The following is a 16,430-nucleotide window of genomic DNA, read 5'->3' as shown; positions in this document are numbered from 1 at the left end:
AGAGGAGAAAGTGGAATCCATGGAAACGGAACAGGCTGCTTCAGGGAGTGGTGTAGGAGACACTTGCCCACTACTCCACACTCACGTCTCAGCAGCCCTCAAGGTAAACTAGTTGCTGACTCGGGGATGAAGAGGACATGAGAGAGCCAGTGTGGTGTAGTGGTTAGAGTGTTGGGCTGGGACTCTGGAGGTCTGGGTTCTAATCCTCACTTGGCCGTGAAGCTCACTGGGTGACTTTGGGCCAGTCACTGACTCTCAGCCTAACCTACCTCACAGGGTTGTTGTGAGGATAACATGGAGAGGAGGTAAGAGGGGAAAAAGGTGGGATATAAAGGTAATAATAAATAAGAGAATCTCAAAGTAACTGTGGAGCTATACAACCCAACTTTAGGAAACTTCTGTCTAGAAGCACCTGCTGTCTTCCATTTGCAACCTTTCCATGTTTTCCCACCGCTTTGTCTGTCATTTTTCTTACCAGAAAAAGTCTGCTAAGGAGGAAGAGACAGAACAGTCGCACAAAGCCTTTTGATTGGTAGCACTAGCAGCTGCCTATCTGGAAGCAACCTAAGTCCCCCTGAGTTTTGCTTGGGACACTTATGCCTGAAGCGCACATTTTTAAAATATGTTGTTTAGCTAAAAGTAATGGCTACCTTCACGAAAAACCATGGGAAGTGGTATGCATGGAACCAGTTCAGCCCTATGCCAAAGGTGGGAGACTGCAGGAAGTCCCCCTTCTCAGAATAATTTCTGGATTCATGTTACAACTCCTTTCATAATAGTATGCATGTATACCGAAGGAAAATATTTTCCAGTTTCCATGGAGTTGCAACCAGGGCTGGCCCTGCTATTAGGGAAAGTGAGGCAGCTGCCTCAGGCTGCAATTCCTGTGAGGCGGGGGTGTTGTGCGGGCAGAACTGTGTATCACACCTGCCCTGCACCCCCTCAGCTACCCCGCTGCTGCCCTCAGATGTGGTAGAGGCAGGCAACACTGAAGCAAGACCCAGCTGCCAGTCCAGCTGACTTCTGTACACAGAGGGGGAGGGCATTTTGTCCATCACCTCAGGCAGCAGAACATCTTGGGCCAGCCCTGGCTACAACCGATCTATTATTGCTGTCAGCCGCCCCTTGCTTAAGAGAAAGCCACCAGGTAATTTCAGCCCCTTGCCCTGGTCTGAGGAAAGAGTGTGTGGTGCTGACCTGCAGTAGCCAAGGGTTGGGAGAGAATGTGTGTCCATGAGCTGGTCAGCGCAGGAGTGTGTCTGGTGTGCAAACAAAGCCTGAAGGGAGGAAACCGCATGTGATCTCAGTTAGTGAAAGAAAAAAGGGCATCTTACGACTGATGACTCAGTACAACACACATTCCGATTTTCCAAGCGCAGAGTCCCTGCCAAGCTATGACAAAGTATTCCAGGAAATAAAAGCCTTATGAAACTTGAGCCTTGGAGGAGAAAAAGACAACTGACAGACACAAGCTACAATCCCAAAGTGCCCCACTGTGGGCTAGCGAAGGATCAGCTTGGTTCTGCAGGGTGACACAGAAAAGCATTTCATATTAGAAGTCCCTCCCACAAGACAGCATGTGGGGTAGATTCCGGTAATCCAGCCGAACAAGAACAGCTTGAATTTAGGTGTTCTCCTTGGAATTAAAGGAATTAAACACAAAGGGCTTCCAACCAGACTAATTCAGCCATCAGCAGAGAAGCAGGCGGAATGCGGCCATGAGTATAAACTTTTGTTTCCTTCAAATGTCAAGATAAAAGTGGCGCATAACCAAGCAACAGGGCTTAGAGAGAGCTTATATAGGAAACTCTGGCAAGAGAGCAGCATTGGGCAAAGAACAGGGCCAAGTCCAGGTCCCTTATTTGGAAGGACATACAATTCCCTATCTGTTTTGTGGGTCCGGTTTAGGGGGATACAAACCTTTGGATTTCTGGGGCAGAAGAGGAGGGAAAAGCTCGCACGTGATCATTGTATGGCTACCAACAGCTGATGTGAGATCTTGGTAATTTTGAAAGGATCCCAGTTTGCAAGTATATTTTTCTCATGGTTGCAAAGAACAATTTGGTACCACATTTACAAGGTATGATTTTATTATCTAAAGCAGGCATGGACAACCTGTGGCCCTCCAGAGGTTGTGGCCTACAACTTCCACGGGCAAGATCACATCACCCCAGTGCTGAAGGAGTTACACTGGTTACCAGTTGTTTTCCGGGCCAAATTCAAGGTGTTGGTTTTGACCTTTAAAACCCTATATGGTTCCGGCCCAGCCTATCTTAAGGAGCGCCTCCAGCAACACCAGACAGGCTGCTTAACAAGATCAGCCTTGGATGGCCTTCTCTATGTCCCATCAGCCAGGACAGCTAGACTGGTGAGGACGAGGGAGAGGGCCTTCTCTGTGGTGGGTGGTGGCCCCCACTCTGTGGAACTCCCTCCCTAGGGAACTCCACCATGCCCCCTCTTTAATGAGCTTCTGCTGTGCATTAAAAACGTGGTTGTTCAGGCAGGCATAATTTTATTGTTTCAAACTGTTTTATTATACACTTTGTACATCGCCCAGAGTGGCTGGGTGACCAGCCAGATGGGCGATTAATACATTTAATAAATAAATTTTAAAAAATTAAAAAATCAGCTGTAGAGTAGCCAATGCTGAAGGATCATCTATCTAGAATTATTTTTAGGCTGCCTCTAAGGGTGGCACCCTCTCAAGGTGGTGAGCTGTAGCCCAAAACATCTGGGGGCTCACAAATTGCCCACCCCTGATCTAAAGGTTCAGAAATAAGGCATCTGCTTTCCTACCCCATTAATGTTGGAGTTAAGCCAATCTTTCTGGGACAGCTGTTGTCTCTATATATTTGTGTTATATTTGATATCAAAGGATTGTAATTCCTAGATCTGGCTGTCCTGAGTCGAACCTTAAATTGAGCACTAGCCTGTGAGAAAAAAGTTACAAAATGCTGAATCTGGAGTTTCTGTCAAGTACACTGTTTGTTTATTTATTTATTTACACTCTTAGACCACCCAATAACCCAACTTCTCTAAGTGCAGTACAAGTAAATTAAAATTAAAAATGTAATACACAAAAGCATAATAAAATAATGATGCTAAAACAGCCCAAAATAAAACCAGCAGTGGGGCAAAACCAAGGCAGCACAAAAGAAAATCAAAGCAAAACCAGCACAAAAACACAACAGTGCAAAGATCTAAAAACATCCAAACCATTCTTAAAATTCCAGGGAGAAGAAAAAGGTCTTCACTTGGCACCAAAGGACCATAACACAGGTGTCAGCCGAGGTTCTCTAGGGGGGCATTCCACAAATGGGGTGCCACCACTGAAAAGGCCCTCTCTCTCGTATCTATCTGCCTCGCCCCATTAGGTAGGGCCATTGCAATAATCCAAATCACAATAATCCAAATCCATTGCAAATGTCTACAAGAAATAGCCAATACTGGCCTCATCTGGATTCTCCTGAGAAGAAATCCTCTGAATAAATATCCAAGTTTATCTGTACCATCTGTCAGTATGATTGTCTATGTGACTGCCTTTCACAGGGAGTCAGAGAAAAACATGTGCCGTTACCTGGGCAGCGGTAAGAATGTGCCTTCCTTTTTTGATATTTGTATACCAACTACTGCTATTCTGTGTTCCACTTATTACTTTTAAAATATTTTGCATTGATATAAACCAGGGCAAATGTGTTGGATTTCATTAGCAGTCAGCTAACTAGGAGCAATCTATGACCTATTTTCTTCAGCAATGTATGTGCAGAAGTGAAAGTGCAGGAGGTTTGCATACTGTGGCTATAAATCTATCACCCTGAAGTGGGAACACATTGTTCTGGGGCAATTATTTGGGGGAACCATTATCCGTGACACTTGAAAGACTCTGTGTCTGATATACAGACAGCTGCAGGCTTCGCAAAGCGAGAATCCACAAACCTACTAGCAAGCATATCCAAGGTTAATGTGTTTACACCCTTGTCAGTTTGCTTAAGCGCAAGAGCCTGATGGCTTAACATCCATTTAAGCTGCACACTAGCGCCTGGGGTTAAGTGGATGGAACCAAGAGGATGGGTTCTGACTTGCGTATGTATATCAGGGGTGCACAACCTTTTCAGCCCCAAAGGCTGCTGCTTGGGGATAGGAGGCTACACACATATGCGTGTGCACACACTTGCGCTCGTAAGCGCACCAGTGATACTGATATAGATGGCTTTTTCCTTGCTTTTAGCAACAGCAAGATATCTGTATCAGGATTGGGGAGGGAGTAGAGAGAAGGCCAGTCCCATTGGACGGGCGACTGTGAAGGCCTTGGGGGGCACATGCACCTCAGGGCTGCATGTGGGTTGTGGACCCTGATGTATACGAACCCACTCTTTTCTTTGGCCCCAATTCCTGCTTGTTGGATTTCTCTATGTCTTTGGGGTTTTTTTACTCTAGAGTAGGCACAGGGCCCCATATCCAGATTGGTACCCTAGTGTGGGGGTAGGAGGGCTTTTAAGATCTGGACAGGGGGCTCTGTGCCTACTCTACGGTAAACATGACAAAAAGCTGCTAGATATGGAATAAAAGTAATGTCTGTTTTGGCCCTCAGTACTCCCCCAGGAGAGCAGTTTTTCTGCCATTCTTTGTGCTGGGCCCATCACCCCACATCCCTCAACCACCATAAGGAATATTTAGCAATAAATATGACTAGGAAACACTGCTAGCTAGCAGTTCCTCAGGTCCTGCGTGCATTATGGCTCTGCAAACTGTAGTCTGGGAAACAGTATTGAAGGAAAGAAAGATTTACTTTATGATGGCTAAGATTTTAGCAACTATATGAGGGAAGCATCACTGGCCATGGCTGTGGTTAACCATGTCTGCCAGCAGCCATCTTAGAGAGATGCTGACCATGCCCTGGATTATGAGAAAAGAAACACCTGCTCTTCAGCCACAGTGGCTGCATCGTGGGCAAGATACTCACCACACGGCCCCAGCGGTTCCAGCAGCTGAAGTCCCCATTATACTCTATGAGTTGGATGATGTAAAACTTGTTGTTGTTGTTGCCAATGTTGGTTTGGTTCAGCATGCAGTCGTAGTCCTCATGAATCTAAAATCACAACAGAGGAACTAACTGTACTCAGGGAACATCAGTGTACTTCATCTAACACCAACAATCTCTGTATTTATGCCAGAGGGGGATATCACATTGGCCAAATGAACAGAGTCCATCTACCTGTCCAGATGTGGATCCACTGGATGGCACAGAGCAAGGGTGTTGAACTCCTTTCAGCACAAGAGCCAAATTCCATTTCGGAGAGGGTCTTGGGGACATACTACAGTGGTGGGCGGGGCTGAAGGCAAAAGGGGGCAGGCCAAGATACTCCGAATACAGCATATTTCCACTTAAAGGTCTTAGTGCCAGTAACTAAGTCATGGGAGAAGCATTTCAACCATGCAAAAGCCAGGAAAACACCAAATGATTGGCAGCCGGGGGGAAGGGGTGGGGCCAAGGGAAGGGGGAATGGCCAGGGGAAGGGGCGGGGCATATGGGGAACCCTGGAGGGCTGGGCTGGAATCCCAGGCACTCTATGTAGGGCTGCCTTTGAAGATAACCCAGAAACTTCAGCTGGTATAGAACACGGCCACTCGAGTCCTCATTGGGGTTAGACAGTCAGATCACATTATACCAATCTCGTGCCAGTGCATTTCTGGGCCCAATTCAAAGTGCTGGTTTTGACCTTTAAAAGCCCTAACGTCTTGGGTCCCGGTTATTTGAAGTTCCACCTACAGCCATATGTACCTGCCCACGTTCTAAGATAATCTTTGGAGGCCCTGCTCACTGGTCCGCCACCAAGATAAAAAAAGTTGGCAGGCACCAGAGAGAGGGCCTTCTCAACAGTGGCCCCTACCCAATGGAATTCCCTCCGACGGGAGAGATGGCTGGCCCAATCTGTGGCTGCTATAAAAAGGATTTTAAAAACTCTCCTGTTCTTCCTGGCTTTTAATTCAAAATGCTTATGTTAACACAGCTGATGGATATTTTGAAATTGAAACTGGTTTTATTAAATGTGTTGGTATTGTTCTATTAGAACTGGTTTTATTTAAAATTGTTTATATTTAGTATGATGTTATTAATAGGTTTGTATTGTTTTTTGTTGTATGCTGCCTTGAGAACACCACATCCTTGAAAAGTGGCTAATAATTAAAGAAAAATACAATACATAATAATAATAATAATAATAATAATAATAATAATTATTATGTGCCCTAAGAGAGGAATTCCCAGCACTTGGTCAATGGGGCAACTAATGGAGTCCATGACAGAATCCAAAAGGATAAATTCCCATTCAGGTTGGAATCTCCAATAGCCCTCCCGAGTAGTAGCAGTATTAGCTAACAGGATCTACGTGGAGGTCTGCTTGGCTGAAGGTTTCCTGAAGGAAGGAACACTGCTCAGCCTGTGCCAGGAAATTCCTGTTAACTAACAACGCTCTGGTAGCGGGGGGAAAAAAAGACACTTGGCTCGGTCAGTTTCCCACTCTTCTATACCGATCACACGTGACTGAGACAAGCAGCCCTGTAAAGAAAAGGCAAAAGCACTCAATCGAAAAAGCTTCAGGAAGAGGAAAGCCTGAAGATTGGGACCATGTCTCCATGACAACAGAAGGAGAAGCGAATGGAAGAGTACTGGAATTTTCAAAAAAAGGAATCAGCTTTGCTGCTATTTAGTCCACGCAGGGCTCCATGAGGGAGTGCTCCACACCAGTAAAAATTGCTTCACTGAACATACTTCCTGGTGGGGGTTGGAGTGAATGTCATCTGATTGGCAGGAGCTGCTCAACCAATAAGAGAGGCTTCCCCCCTTTCTCCTTTCCCCTGGAAGTCCAGATGCACCTGCATTTCAGGAGCAAGCCTCATTGAGCACAATGGGAGTTACTTCAGAGCAGACATATGCTTGTGCTGAGAAGGAGTGGCGGGGAGAACACAGGCATGGGAAACCAGCCCCTTTTCTAACCAAACCAATACTGCACAGGATCCCTATAACGAAGCTGTGAAGTAGTTACTTCGTAAGGCAATAAACCAAACATCGGAGAATCAGAGCCTCCAGATCACGCTTTAGCGCATTTAGGGAATGTGCTTTAAACTGTGCCATTTCAATTGAGGGGGATCTCTGTAAATTCTGATGTGGGAATTCAGGGGACAAGCCTCACTGAGCACAGCGAGAGTTACTCCTGAGGAGACACTAGTCGGTTTGTGCAGGGACAGGAAACACCCCTTAACTGGGGTCACAGTGAAAGGCACACTCCTGGGCAGGGCTAGCATACCCGAGGTCAATACAGGGGTTGGGGCACACAGCAACTATGTTGGGGAGAGCCCAACTTAAGGAAAAGAATCAGACTTTAAGTAGTCTCAGGAAATCTGTTTTTCCCGTGATAAGCTCCAGGGTGGCTGCTGGATGATGACCTCCACACGCAGCCAGCTTGGAGTACATCACTGGTGGAGACACCCCTTTGGCGTGTACTTTAAGCTTCATCCCACCTCCCAGTGCTCAGGAGACAGTCATCCCCCTTCGTGTTACATCCTCCCATTCCAGGACCAGATGGCATGGGGAATGGGCCCTGTCCTCTGCACCAGGGGCGGGGAACCTCGTCCGGCTCGAAGGCTGGATTCGATTTCGGAGAAGCTGTCTGGGGCCACATTCCAGTGGTGGGCAGGGCCGGAGGCAAATGGCGTGCAGCCCAACACAGAAAATAGAACAGCACATTGTACATGAAAGCTCTTATTGCCAATAACTAAGTCTTTGGCATTCCAACCCTTTAGAATGGGGGGAAATGCACAAACGCTGGGAAGCCACCAAATGATCCGTACTTGGGGGAAAGGGGGTGTGGCCATCTGGAGAACCCTGGTGGGCTGGATTTGGCACTGCAGGCCTTAGGTTCTGCACCTCTGGGCTAGGGCAATGTTCTCCAACTGTGGTCTCTCCAGATGTTTTGGCCTACAATTCCCATTAGCCTGAGCCAGCATGGCCAATGGTCAGAGATGAAGGGAGTTGTAATCTAGAACATCTGGTGTAGGCCAGGTTGGTGTAGGCTACTTTATAGTGCTCAACAGAGACACGGCATCTGTAAGTGCTTCAGCCAGAGCTTCCCTCTCACCTTGGCACCTTTAGCATTACTCAGCTGACAGGCAGAATCAATTTTGGCCTTGAGCTTCTCCTTCGGAGCTGCCTTCAGTGCTGCCATGGTGGAGCGGAAACTGTCTTCCTCCAGTTCAGGCTGTAGCTCTGGCTCCTCTTTAACCTTCTTGCCTTTGACCACTGCCTGGGTTTGGGCAGGGGCCTTGCGCTTTGGGGGCATGGTTCCCTCAGGAGTCTCGATCTGTTTCCCAAAAGAGTCGGACGGCTGATGAATTCTCTTCTTTCAGGCAACTGCCAAATAAATTTTAAAAATTAGACAACTTAATTCTTTGCACATACATACTTGAAGCTCAAGAGAATGAGTAGGTCTCTAAAAGCTCCAATTCCTAAATGATGAGGGGGACCTCAGTGGCTTGGTTGAAGAGGGCACTAAGGGAGGGCCTGACTGCTAGAAATATTTTTTGGAAGAATAGACCATTTCCGGTGTCCAGAAACTGTGTACAGGAAACCCTCATGGAGGGAGAGTGCACTAACCCCACCCCCCTGTCATCATTTCCATTGATCTCTACATATGGAGGGTGACTTTCTGATAAGAAAAGTGCCCCCTGTTTCCATAGAGGCTCTCTACGTGGTTTCAAATGCTGGAAAATCCGTGTTCAAAATCACATGGCAAGCCTCCGCTGACACAAGCATCTTCCCCCTTCAGAAAGCTCTCCACATATAGAGGGTGATGAAAACAGGGATGGACAGGGGCAGGGCGCTCCCCCTACTCATGTATTTAGCGCACAGAGCTTTCTAATGCCAGAAGAGGGCTAATGTCAAACAAGAGAGTGTTCTGCCTCTGCTGTGATGTGGACTTAGGGTTGTTTAGGCACTGGTGCGGCCTGGGTTTCAGGGTTCACCTGTGGATTTGTTATTTTCAGCAAGGCTTCAGGAACAGAAATAGAACAGTCACATGGAACGCTCTGAGTGGTGCTGGGGCTGGAAGCCGGACAGGCTTGTTTGTATGTTGCTCCAATAAGGAGCAGAGCAAGGCTTAAATAACAGTGTAACTGACTGTAGGCTGCTTGGCCCCACATTCATACTGATTTAGGGTTAATCTCTTAAAGGGGCCTCGCCTGTTTTAGCAATCTCAGGCTGCAATGATGTGAGAATGGCTGTGGCATACTAGTGTCCTGGTGGCCCAAGTCCTTAGAGTTTGAAGACAGTAACACAACCTCCTCTGGATGCAGAGGAGCCAACACCTGGGATCTTTCTGGAGAATTGGGTCCTGGGCAGATGGAAGCGTTGTGATGCCTGTCCTTGGCCGAGTCCTCTCTCATTAACTCTGAAGCCTCTTCATCTGAGGACAAAGAGTTGGGATCCTCTGAGGATGAGGGTTCAGAGTCTTGATCCATGACAGAGAGGTCTGCAACAAAGGCAACATTCTGCTGGTTGGTAGATAGGTAGGGTAGGGGTTATGGCATAGCAGCAAATAGGCTATATTGTGCCAAATACTTGAATAGTTCCTGTGTCAACTGGTCTGATTCCTCAATAGATACTTTAGAGAACTGCAGACTTTCAGAAAGACTGATTTAGTGGCCATAGCACATCTTAGGGCATGGGAGACTGGGTGTTATAAGAGCTGAGACCCCAGATAAGCCACTGTTAGGACAGTACAGCCCTGCCCTCCTTTCCTGCCTTATTTAGATGTCATTCCCACATGAGAATCTAGCAAACATTTCATAGAGATGAAGAAAAAATATAAGGGAACATACAAAGCTGATGTGTTAAGAAACAAGCCCAAACTAACCCTGTGAATGGCAATGCCAGTGGCTCTGAGAAGGGAGAGAAATTAGTTTGTGGGTATGTTCCTGACGAATCTGTGGTAAATAAAGCAGCTGGCTAATGTCTCTAACTAAACTAGTCCTTCCTTCCTTCCCACCCCCTTCTCTCTCTCTCTCTCTCCCTCTCGAGGATCCATATTTGAAACCTACAGTCCAGCATTTGAAAACAGAGTTCCAGTCCTATGTGTTTCTCATTCTCTTGCCAGTTTGGCTTCAATCAAACCAGGCACGTTCATACATGGTTTTAACACAGCTTTGACAGATTCCGTAAGGAACCAGTTTTGCTGAATGTCTGTCTATTCAAACATGCTGTCTTTAATCTAATCCTAGACCAGAGGACTGAAGCCCCCAAACCACATCCTAGGCAAACAGCCCAACTACTGTAGCACCCACAGCCAAATGCCCTTTTCATGGCTGACTCGTAATTATGCCTCCAAGTCATACATGGGGTGTTTCCAGATGAGACTTTTTATTGTGCAATTGCCCTGTCTCATTCACCGAATTTTTCAGATGCCGCTGCTTTCAATTTGTAACCCTCACATGTTTTCCTACTGCATCTTCCATCTTTTTTTCTTACCAGAAAAAAAAAGTTGAGAAAAAGAATAGTTGCAAAATGCCTTTTGATTGGTAGTGCTAGGAGCCCTCTATCTGGAAGCACCCATGGTCCCAAACACTCTCCTTCCTAGATGCTCCGTTTGCTCCTTTATTCTTTGGAAAGCAGATCTTTTAAAAATTATTATTGCAAATTCCTTCTGGATGTCTTCCCAACTTTCTTCTCTACCAGTTTGGAAAGAGAACCAAATCAGCCTCAGGAAAGCCGGACCCTTAGTCTGTAATTTGTTTCAAGGAATGTGTTATGTTTCTCATCGCCCATAGGGTTGCCAACAACTAGAACATTTGAATGTAAGAAAGGAAGTGATGGATCAGCCAAAAGTCCTATCTGGACCAGTATTCTGTTTCCACAGTGGCCAACCAGATGCCCCAACGGGAAGCCCACAAGCAGGACATGAGGTCAATAGCCCTCGCCCACTGTTGCTCCCCAGCAACTGGCATTCACTGTCTCTGATCCTGGAGGTAGTCTATCGCAATCATGACTAGTAGCCCTTGATAACTGTGAAGGGAGAGAGGGGGTTGCCCAAGCTCCCTGCAGTGCAGGCAGGGGTAAACAATTACTCAGGTAGACTGCCACCACCCCTTAAATCCACCTCAGAATGAGCAGACAATCCTATTCTTTAATATTACCGCTTAGTGTCATGGAAGTTAAAGGGATCAAAATCAACTCCCACTATGAGGCAAAGCCACCCACCAGCACCTCTCTGCTCCATAAATTAATCAATACAGCCCAGATGACACTGTCTTGTGTAGTACACTGCAAGCCAGCAGTTCTGCTCCAGAAAGGGATGTGCAGAGTGAACAGCTTACTTAAGCAAGCAAGCCAGGGCACCAGTGGCATAATGGTAAATTTTGAAGCGCTGGCACTCCTCATGACAGCCCCCCAAGGGGCGCTCAAAATTTCAGGCAGCTGTGCTGATCCTTATCAGCAAACCACTTCTGTGAGTTTTCATCTGCTCAGGGCAGATCTTTTCTAAAGGCAAAATACGTTACACTATAACAAGGAACAATATATTGCTGCTGGGAAAATTTACCCCCCCCCCTGTGAGATTGCAGCTCAGCTCAGAGGGAACCAGGAATTCTGAGGGGTGGGGTAGTGGGAGATGATATCAGCATCCATACTAATCAGAGTTGATTTGATCTAAATCAAATTGACTGAAATCATGATTTAAACTGCTCCTCTGAAGGACTCAATTTTAATTATTTAAATCACTAGTAAGGAAGATTCTACTTTATCATTTTTAGTAGAAGTATGTTATTGTTTAATATAACCTTAATACATATTCAGAAATGTAGGTTTCATTAGAAGGTAGGTACACAGCGGAGGATACATGCAGCAGAAGTTTAGTCAAGACTGCTGGAGTACATTCTGTTGGCTCTTGGTTTCACTTTCTATCCCCCTCCTCTATCCCTTGCATTTAGACTCCTCCTCCTTGCTCAGATTTACTCCATCTCTCCAAATTCTCCATTCATTGACAGCCTCTATCTTTGCACTTAGAGAGAGGCAAAGCGAGCGCATGTACTTCTGTACATCATCCGCAGTACAGAATAGGACTGATCAGGTTATCTCTGATCTCTATAAACTGCTGTAAACATATTCACAGAATATAATTAGAAGTTGTCTAGTATTCATGATGATATCTTGGACCTGGGTTCTTGTTTTTACTGACTGTTTTAAGAAAATTTCAAAATCTGACTTAAATTTTAAAAAACTGATTGACATTTTTTAAAATCATTTTTTATTTTTTTATCATTTATTTTTATCAGTCCGGCTCCCAATAACGAAGTTCCAGCGCTGCATCCCTGCAAGCCCTGGCTGCACTACACCAGTGCAAAGAAACGTTTAAAGAAGTCCAAAAATCTAGCTCTGATCTGGGGAAAAATCTTTCTGAACTTCATAAGCAGTGATTAGCAAGATCCTGTGGTCAGCAGAATGTAAAGCATGCACACTCTAAGGATTATTTTTATTGTATTTGTATACTGCCCTTCATACAAATATATGGAATGTGCACAATCCTGACACATTCCATGGATGGAAAGAGCCAATGGTCTGGGGTGGGGAAAATGAGCACCAATGGCCTTTGGGAAACCAGAAATAAGACGTTATGCACGCATGTTATGCATGGCCAGCATTACTATTGGCTCCTTCTATTGCCAATTTTGGCCACCTATCTGAAAACTAGTCATTAAAGACGTGCAAATAACTCCACAAAAAGTTACCAACTCTTAAGAGTTTTTACTAGCCCACCAACCCATATTGATTTATTTAATTTATTAAACTGATATACTACTAAACTGGCAAATGCCCTTGGGGTGGTTTATTTATTTCATTTCTATACCGCCCAATAGTCAAAGCTCTCTGGGCGGTTCACAAAAATTTGTGAAATGGTTTACAATGGTTTACATTTCACAAAAAAACGAAAATGACAATAAAATAACTGAAACAATAAATGCAACAATGAAGTATAAACATAATAAAATATTAATGCACACTGACATGAATGTTGTGGTACATCAAAAGCTTCAGGAATGGTGGTAGAAGAAGTAAAAGAAGAGAACCAAAGCTTTTCTAATTTGCGAAACTTGCGCTTGATGGCATAGAGATTGCCACAGGCAACCAGGTAAGTGGCTGTCTTCAAGCCTCATCAAGGAGTGCATTTCCAACGGATGCCTGGCAAGCCCTGTTCAGTCACCTGTGGAAGGGCAAAGCTGGAAACACATGGTCCCCTGAGAGCTTGCTTGCTTGCTTATAATTGGTGCCATTGGTACATTGGAAAAGCAGGGATGGGTTGAACAGCCTCTCCAGGATTAGTGGTTCCGGCTTAGAGCTCAAAACAGACTCGACTTCGGCCGTCTGTCATTTTTGCTCTGGAGTAGGCACAGGGGCCACCATCCGGTCCCTAGCGTGGGGGAGCGGGGCTTTTAAGGCCGGATCGGGGCCCTGCGCCTACTCTAGAGGAAAAGTGGAGGCGAGAAAGAAGACATAGTTCTTAGACATGCATTTAAAGTCATGTCTGTCTCGGTCCTTAGGAGGAACCCAGGTCGCCTCTTATCAAGCTACCAAAGCCCGACGTTGCCTGGGGACGTCGCCAACGCCTCTCTTCGTTTAGAAATCAGTCCCGGAAGAACTGAGTCCAGGTGCTTTTCCAGGTTTACTGCTGATCGCTTGGGAAACAAACCAGAAAACAAGGAAGGGCAGTAGTCAGCAGCAGTTTCCCCAAGCCCACCGCCTCCCTGCCTCGAGTACCAAACACACCCAGGGCTGTGAGGTTCGTCACAGAGGCAGGGGCAAGAGGCAGCCGGGCAAGTTCGGACAAGCCGGGATCGGACAGCAAGCGCTGCTTCGCCGCCTCCCTCGTCGCCCCCACCCCCGCCGGTGACCTCGGCCTTCTTGCGGTACAGCAGCGGCAACCCGCCCCTCCGGGGATGGAGGCAGCCCAGCGGCAGGGAACGAGCAGAGATCAGCTGCTCAGGTTCACGCTCCCCGCTGTACTAGTCTTGCATGGGTGCCCGGTGCAGCTACTCACGTGATTGCGCGCCTCTCTGTTGACCATTCACCACAGCAGACTTCGGGAGGACTCCTGAACTCTTTGCTACGGGCAGCAACGATCACCGGCCTTAAGGCTCACCTATACAGGACTGGCGGAGCGGAGTCGAAGAACACAGAAGTCCCACCCACCAGCTCTGGGAGGAGGAGCGGCTACAGCCGATCCCCTTTTAACCCTTCACAGAACATCCACCCCAGCTGCTGTCACAGTCAAGGGAGCGTCGGACAGCTCGACCGGCAAGCAGCATGGAGACAAGGGGTCAAGCAGCATCTCCTCTCTGGATCCGCTCACGGATCACCGCGCCCAAATGGGAGGCACGCGGGGAGGGTACTAAATGGGGGCAGCGGGAGCACAGCCCCGACCACAATACTCTCTTTTTCTCCTGAGCTGAGAGAAGAGGCGTGCCGAAGTCGTTGTTGTTCAGTCGTGTTCGACTCTTCGTGACCCCATGGACCACAGCACGCCAGGCCTTCCTGTCCTGCGCTCTCTCCCGGAGTGTGCTCAAGTCCATATTCATTGCATCGGCGATGCTATCTAGCCATCTCATCCTCTGCCGTCCCCTTCTCCTTTCGCCTTCAGTCTTTCCCAGCATCAGGGTCTTTTCCAGGGAGTTTTCTCTTCACATTAGGTGGCCAAAATATTGGAGCTTCAGTTTCAGTATCTGTCCTTCCAATGAGCAGTCAGGGTTGATTTCCTTTAGGATGGACTGATTTGACCTCCTTGCAGTCCAGGGAACTCGTAAGAGTCTTCTCCAGCACCACAGTTCGAAAGCATCAATTCTTCGGCGCTCAGCCTTCCTTGTAGTCCAGCTCTCACAGCCATACGTTACTACTGGGAAAACCATAGCTTTGATTATGCGGACCTTTGTCGGCAAGGTGATGTCTCTGCTTCTTACTATGCTGTCTAGGTTTGCCATAGCTTTCCTCCCAAGGAGCAAGCGTCTTTTAATTTCATGGCTACAGTCACCGTCTGCGGTGATCTTGGAGCCCAAGAAAGTAAAATCTGTCACTGCTTCCATTTCTTCCCCTTCTGCTCAAAATCCTACAAGCTAGGCTTCAGCAGTATGCAAACCGAGAACTACTGGAAGTACAAGCTGGGTTTCGAAGAGGCAGAAGAACTAGAGATCAAATTGCCAACATTCGCTGCATCATGGAGAAAGCAAGAGAATTCCAGAAAAACGTCTATTTCTGCTTCATTGACTATGCTAAAGCCTTTGATTGTGTGGATCACAACATAATGTGGCAAATTCTGAAAGAGATGGGGGTACCAGACCACCTTACCTGTCTCCTGAGAAACCTGTAAGAGGGTCAAGAAGCAACAGTAAGAACCAGACATGGAACAACTGAGCGGTTCAAAATTGGGAAAAGAGTACGACAAGGCTGCATATTGTCACCCTGCTTATTTAACTTATATGCAGAGTACATCATGAGAAACGCCGGGCTGGATGAATCCCAGGTCGGAATTAAGATTGCCGGGAGAATGATCAACAACCTCCGATATGCAGACGATACCACCCTAATGGCAGAAAGCGAAGAGGATCTCAAGAGCCTCTTGTTGAGGGTGAAAGAGGAGAGTGCAAAAGCTGGTTTGAACTAAGATCATGGCAGAAAGGAGAGCACCAATCACCACCCTGCCAAGAAATCTAGGATTTCTCCGGGAAGGCAGCGCCGCCGCGTATGCCCCTGAGAGGGAGACACCAAGCAGGGGGAGTGCTGATTTGGGGAAACCCGCGGCCGCCTTCCTCCCGGCTTTCTCTATTGTTGCGGGTCACTCATCCTCCTGTGTGTTTTACCGGTGGAGGGGCTCAGCAGCGGTAGCCCCACACACTCCGCAGCCTGCAGCGCTGATTGCCCATGCACCCTCGCTCCTTTCTCTCGCTGCGCATCAAAGCCGCAGATTCTCCCGCGCAGAACTGCTCCCAACACGCGCTGCCCGAGGGCGGCGGCGGCGGCGCGGCGGCGGCGGCGGCTGCCCAAGGCTCCCCCAGTGGCGCACGGCGCACACTGCAGAAAGAGCAGGGCGCACCCGGCACCGCCGGCGCACCCGCCGAACGGGACGCGCACGCGGCGCCGACCCAATAGGAAAGCCCCACTACGGCGGGAAGACGAGCGGCTCACGAGACCAGTAAGGTAATGGAGATGGTACGCCCTCAGCTGGCCTGGGCCAATGAGAGTGAACTCGGCGAAGTAGGCGTGCCCTTGCCAGTCGCCTTTCCTTATCTTATTTCTGGAGGAGGAGGGGTTCCAGGCAGAATTTGAGCCAATAGGGGAAGGCCGGAGGCGTGTCCGCCCTATGGGGCGGTGCCGAGGGTTGGATCAGAGAGCC

At 47.5% G+C, this 16,430-nt stretch overlaps 1 protein-coding gene across 1 annotated transcript in view; it reads right to left on the bottom strand.

Annotated features, from left to right (window-relative positions):
* PARP3 (poly(ADP-ribose) polymerase family member 3) overlaps positions 1–14,198 on the bottom strand; it is a 30,213-nt gene extending 16,015 nt beyond the window's left edge. The window contains exons 1-3 of the mRNA XM_084839690.1: positions 14,085–14,198; positions 8,139–8,410; positions 4,964–5,089 (exon numbers count right to left, since the gene is read on the bottom strand). Of these exons, the coding sequence (XP_084695816.1) occupies positions 4,964–5,089; positions 8,139–8,339 (327 nt within the window). The 5' untranslated portion in view covers positions 8,340–8,410; positions 14,085–14,198. The remainder of the gene's footprint in view (positions 1–4,963; positions 5,090–8,138; positions 8,411–14,084) is intronic.
* Between the last annotated feature and the right edge of the window lie 2,232 nt (positions 14,199–16,430).

The sequence above is a fragment of the Heloderma suspectum genome, chromosome 2 (genome assembly GCF_057233095.1).
Source record: "Heloderma suspectum isolate Gila_16-S chromosome 2, 16-S_ref, whole genome shotgun sequence".
In the NCBI taxonomy this organism is placed as follows: Eukaryota; Metazoa; Chordata; class Lepidosauria; order Squamata; family Helodermatidae; genus Heloderma; species Heloderma suspectum.
Note: the sequence above shows the minus strand (reverse complement) of the source record. Positions and strands in the feature narration are given on the sequence as shown.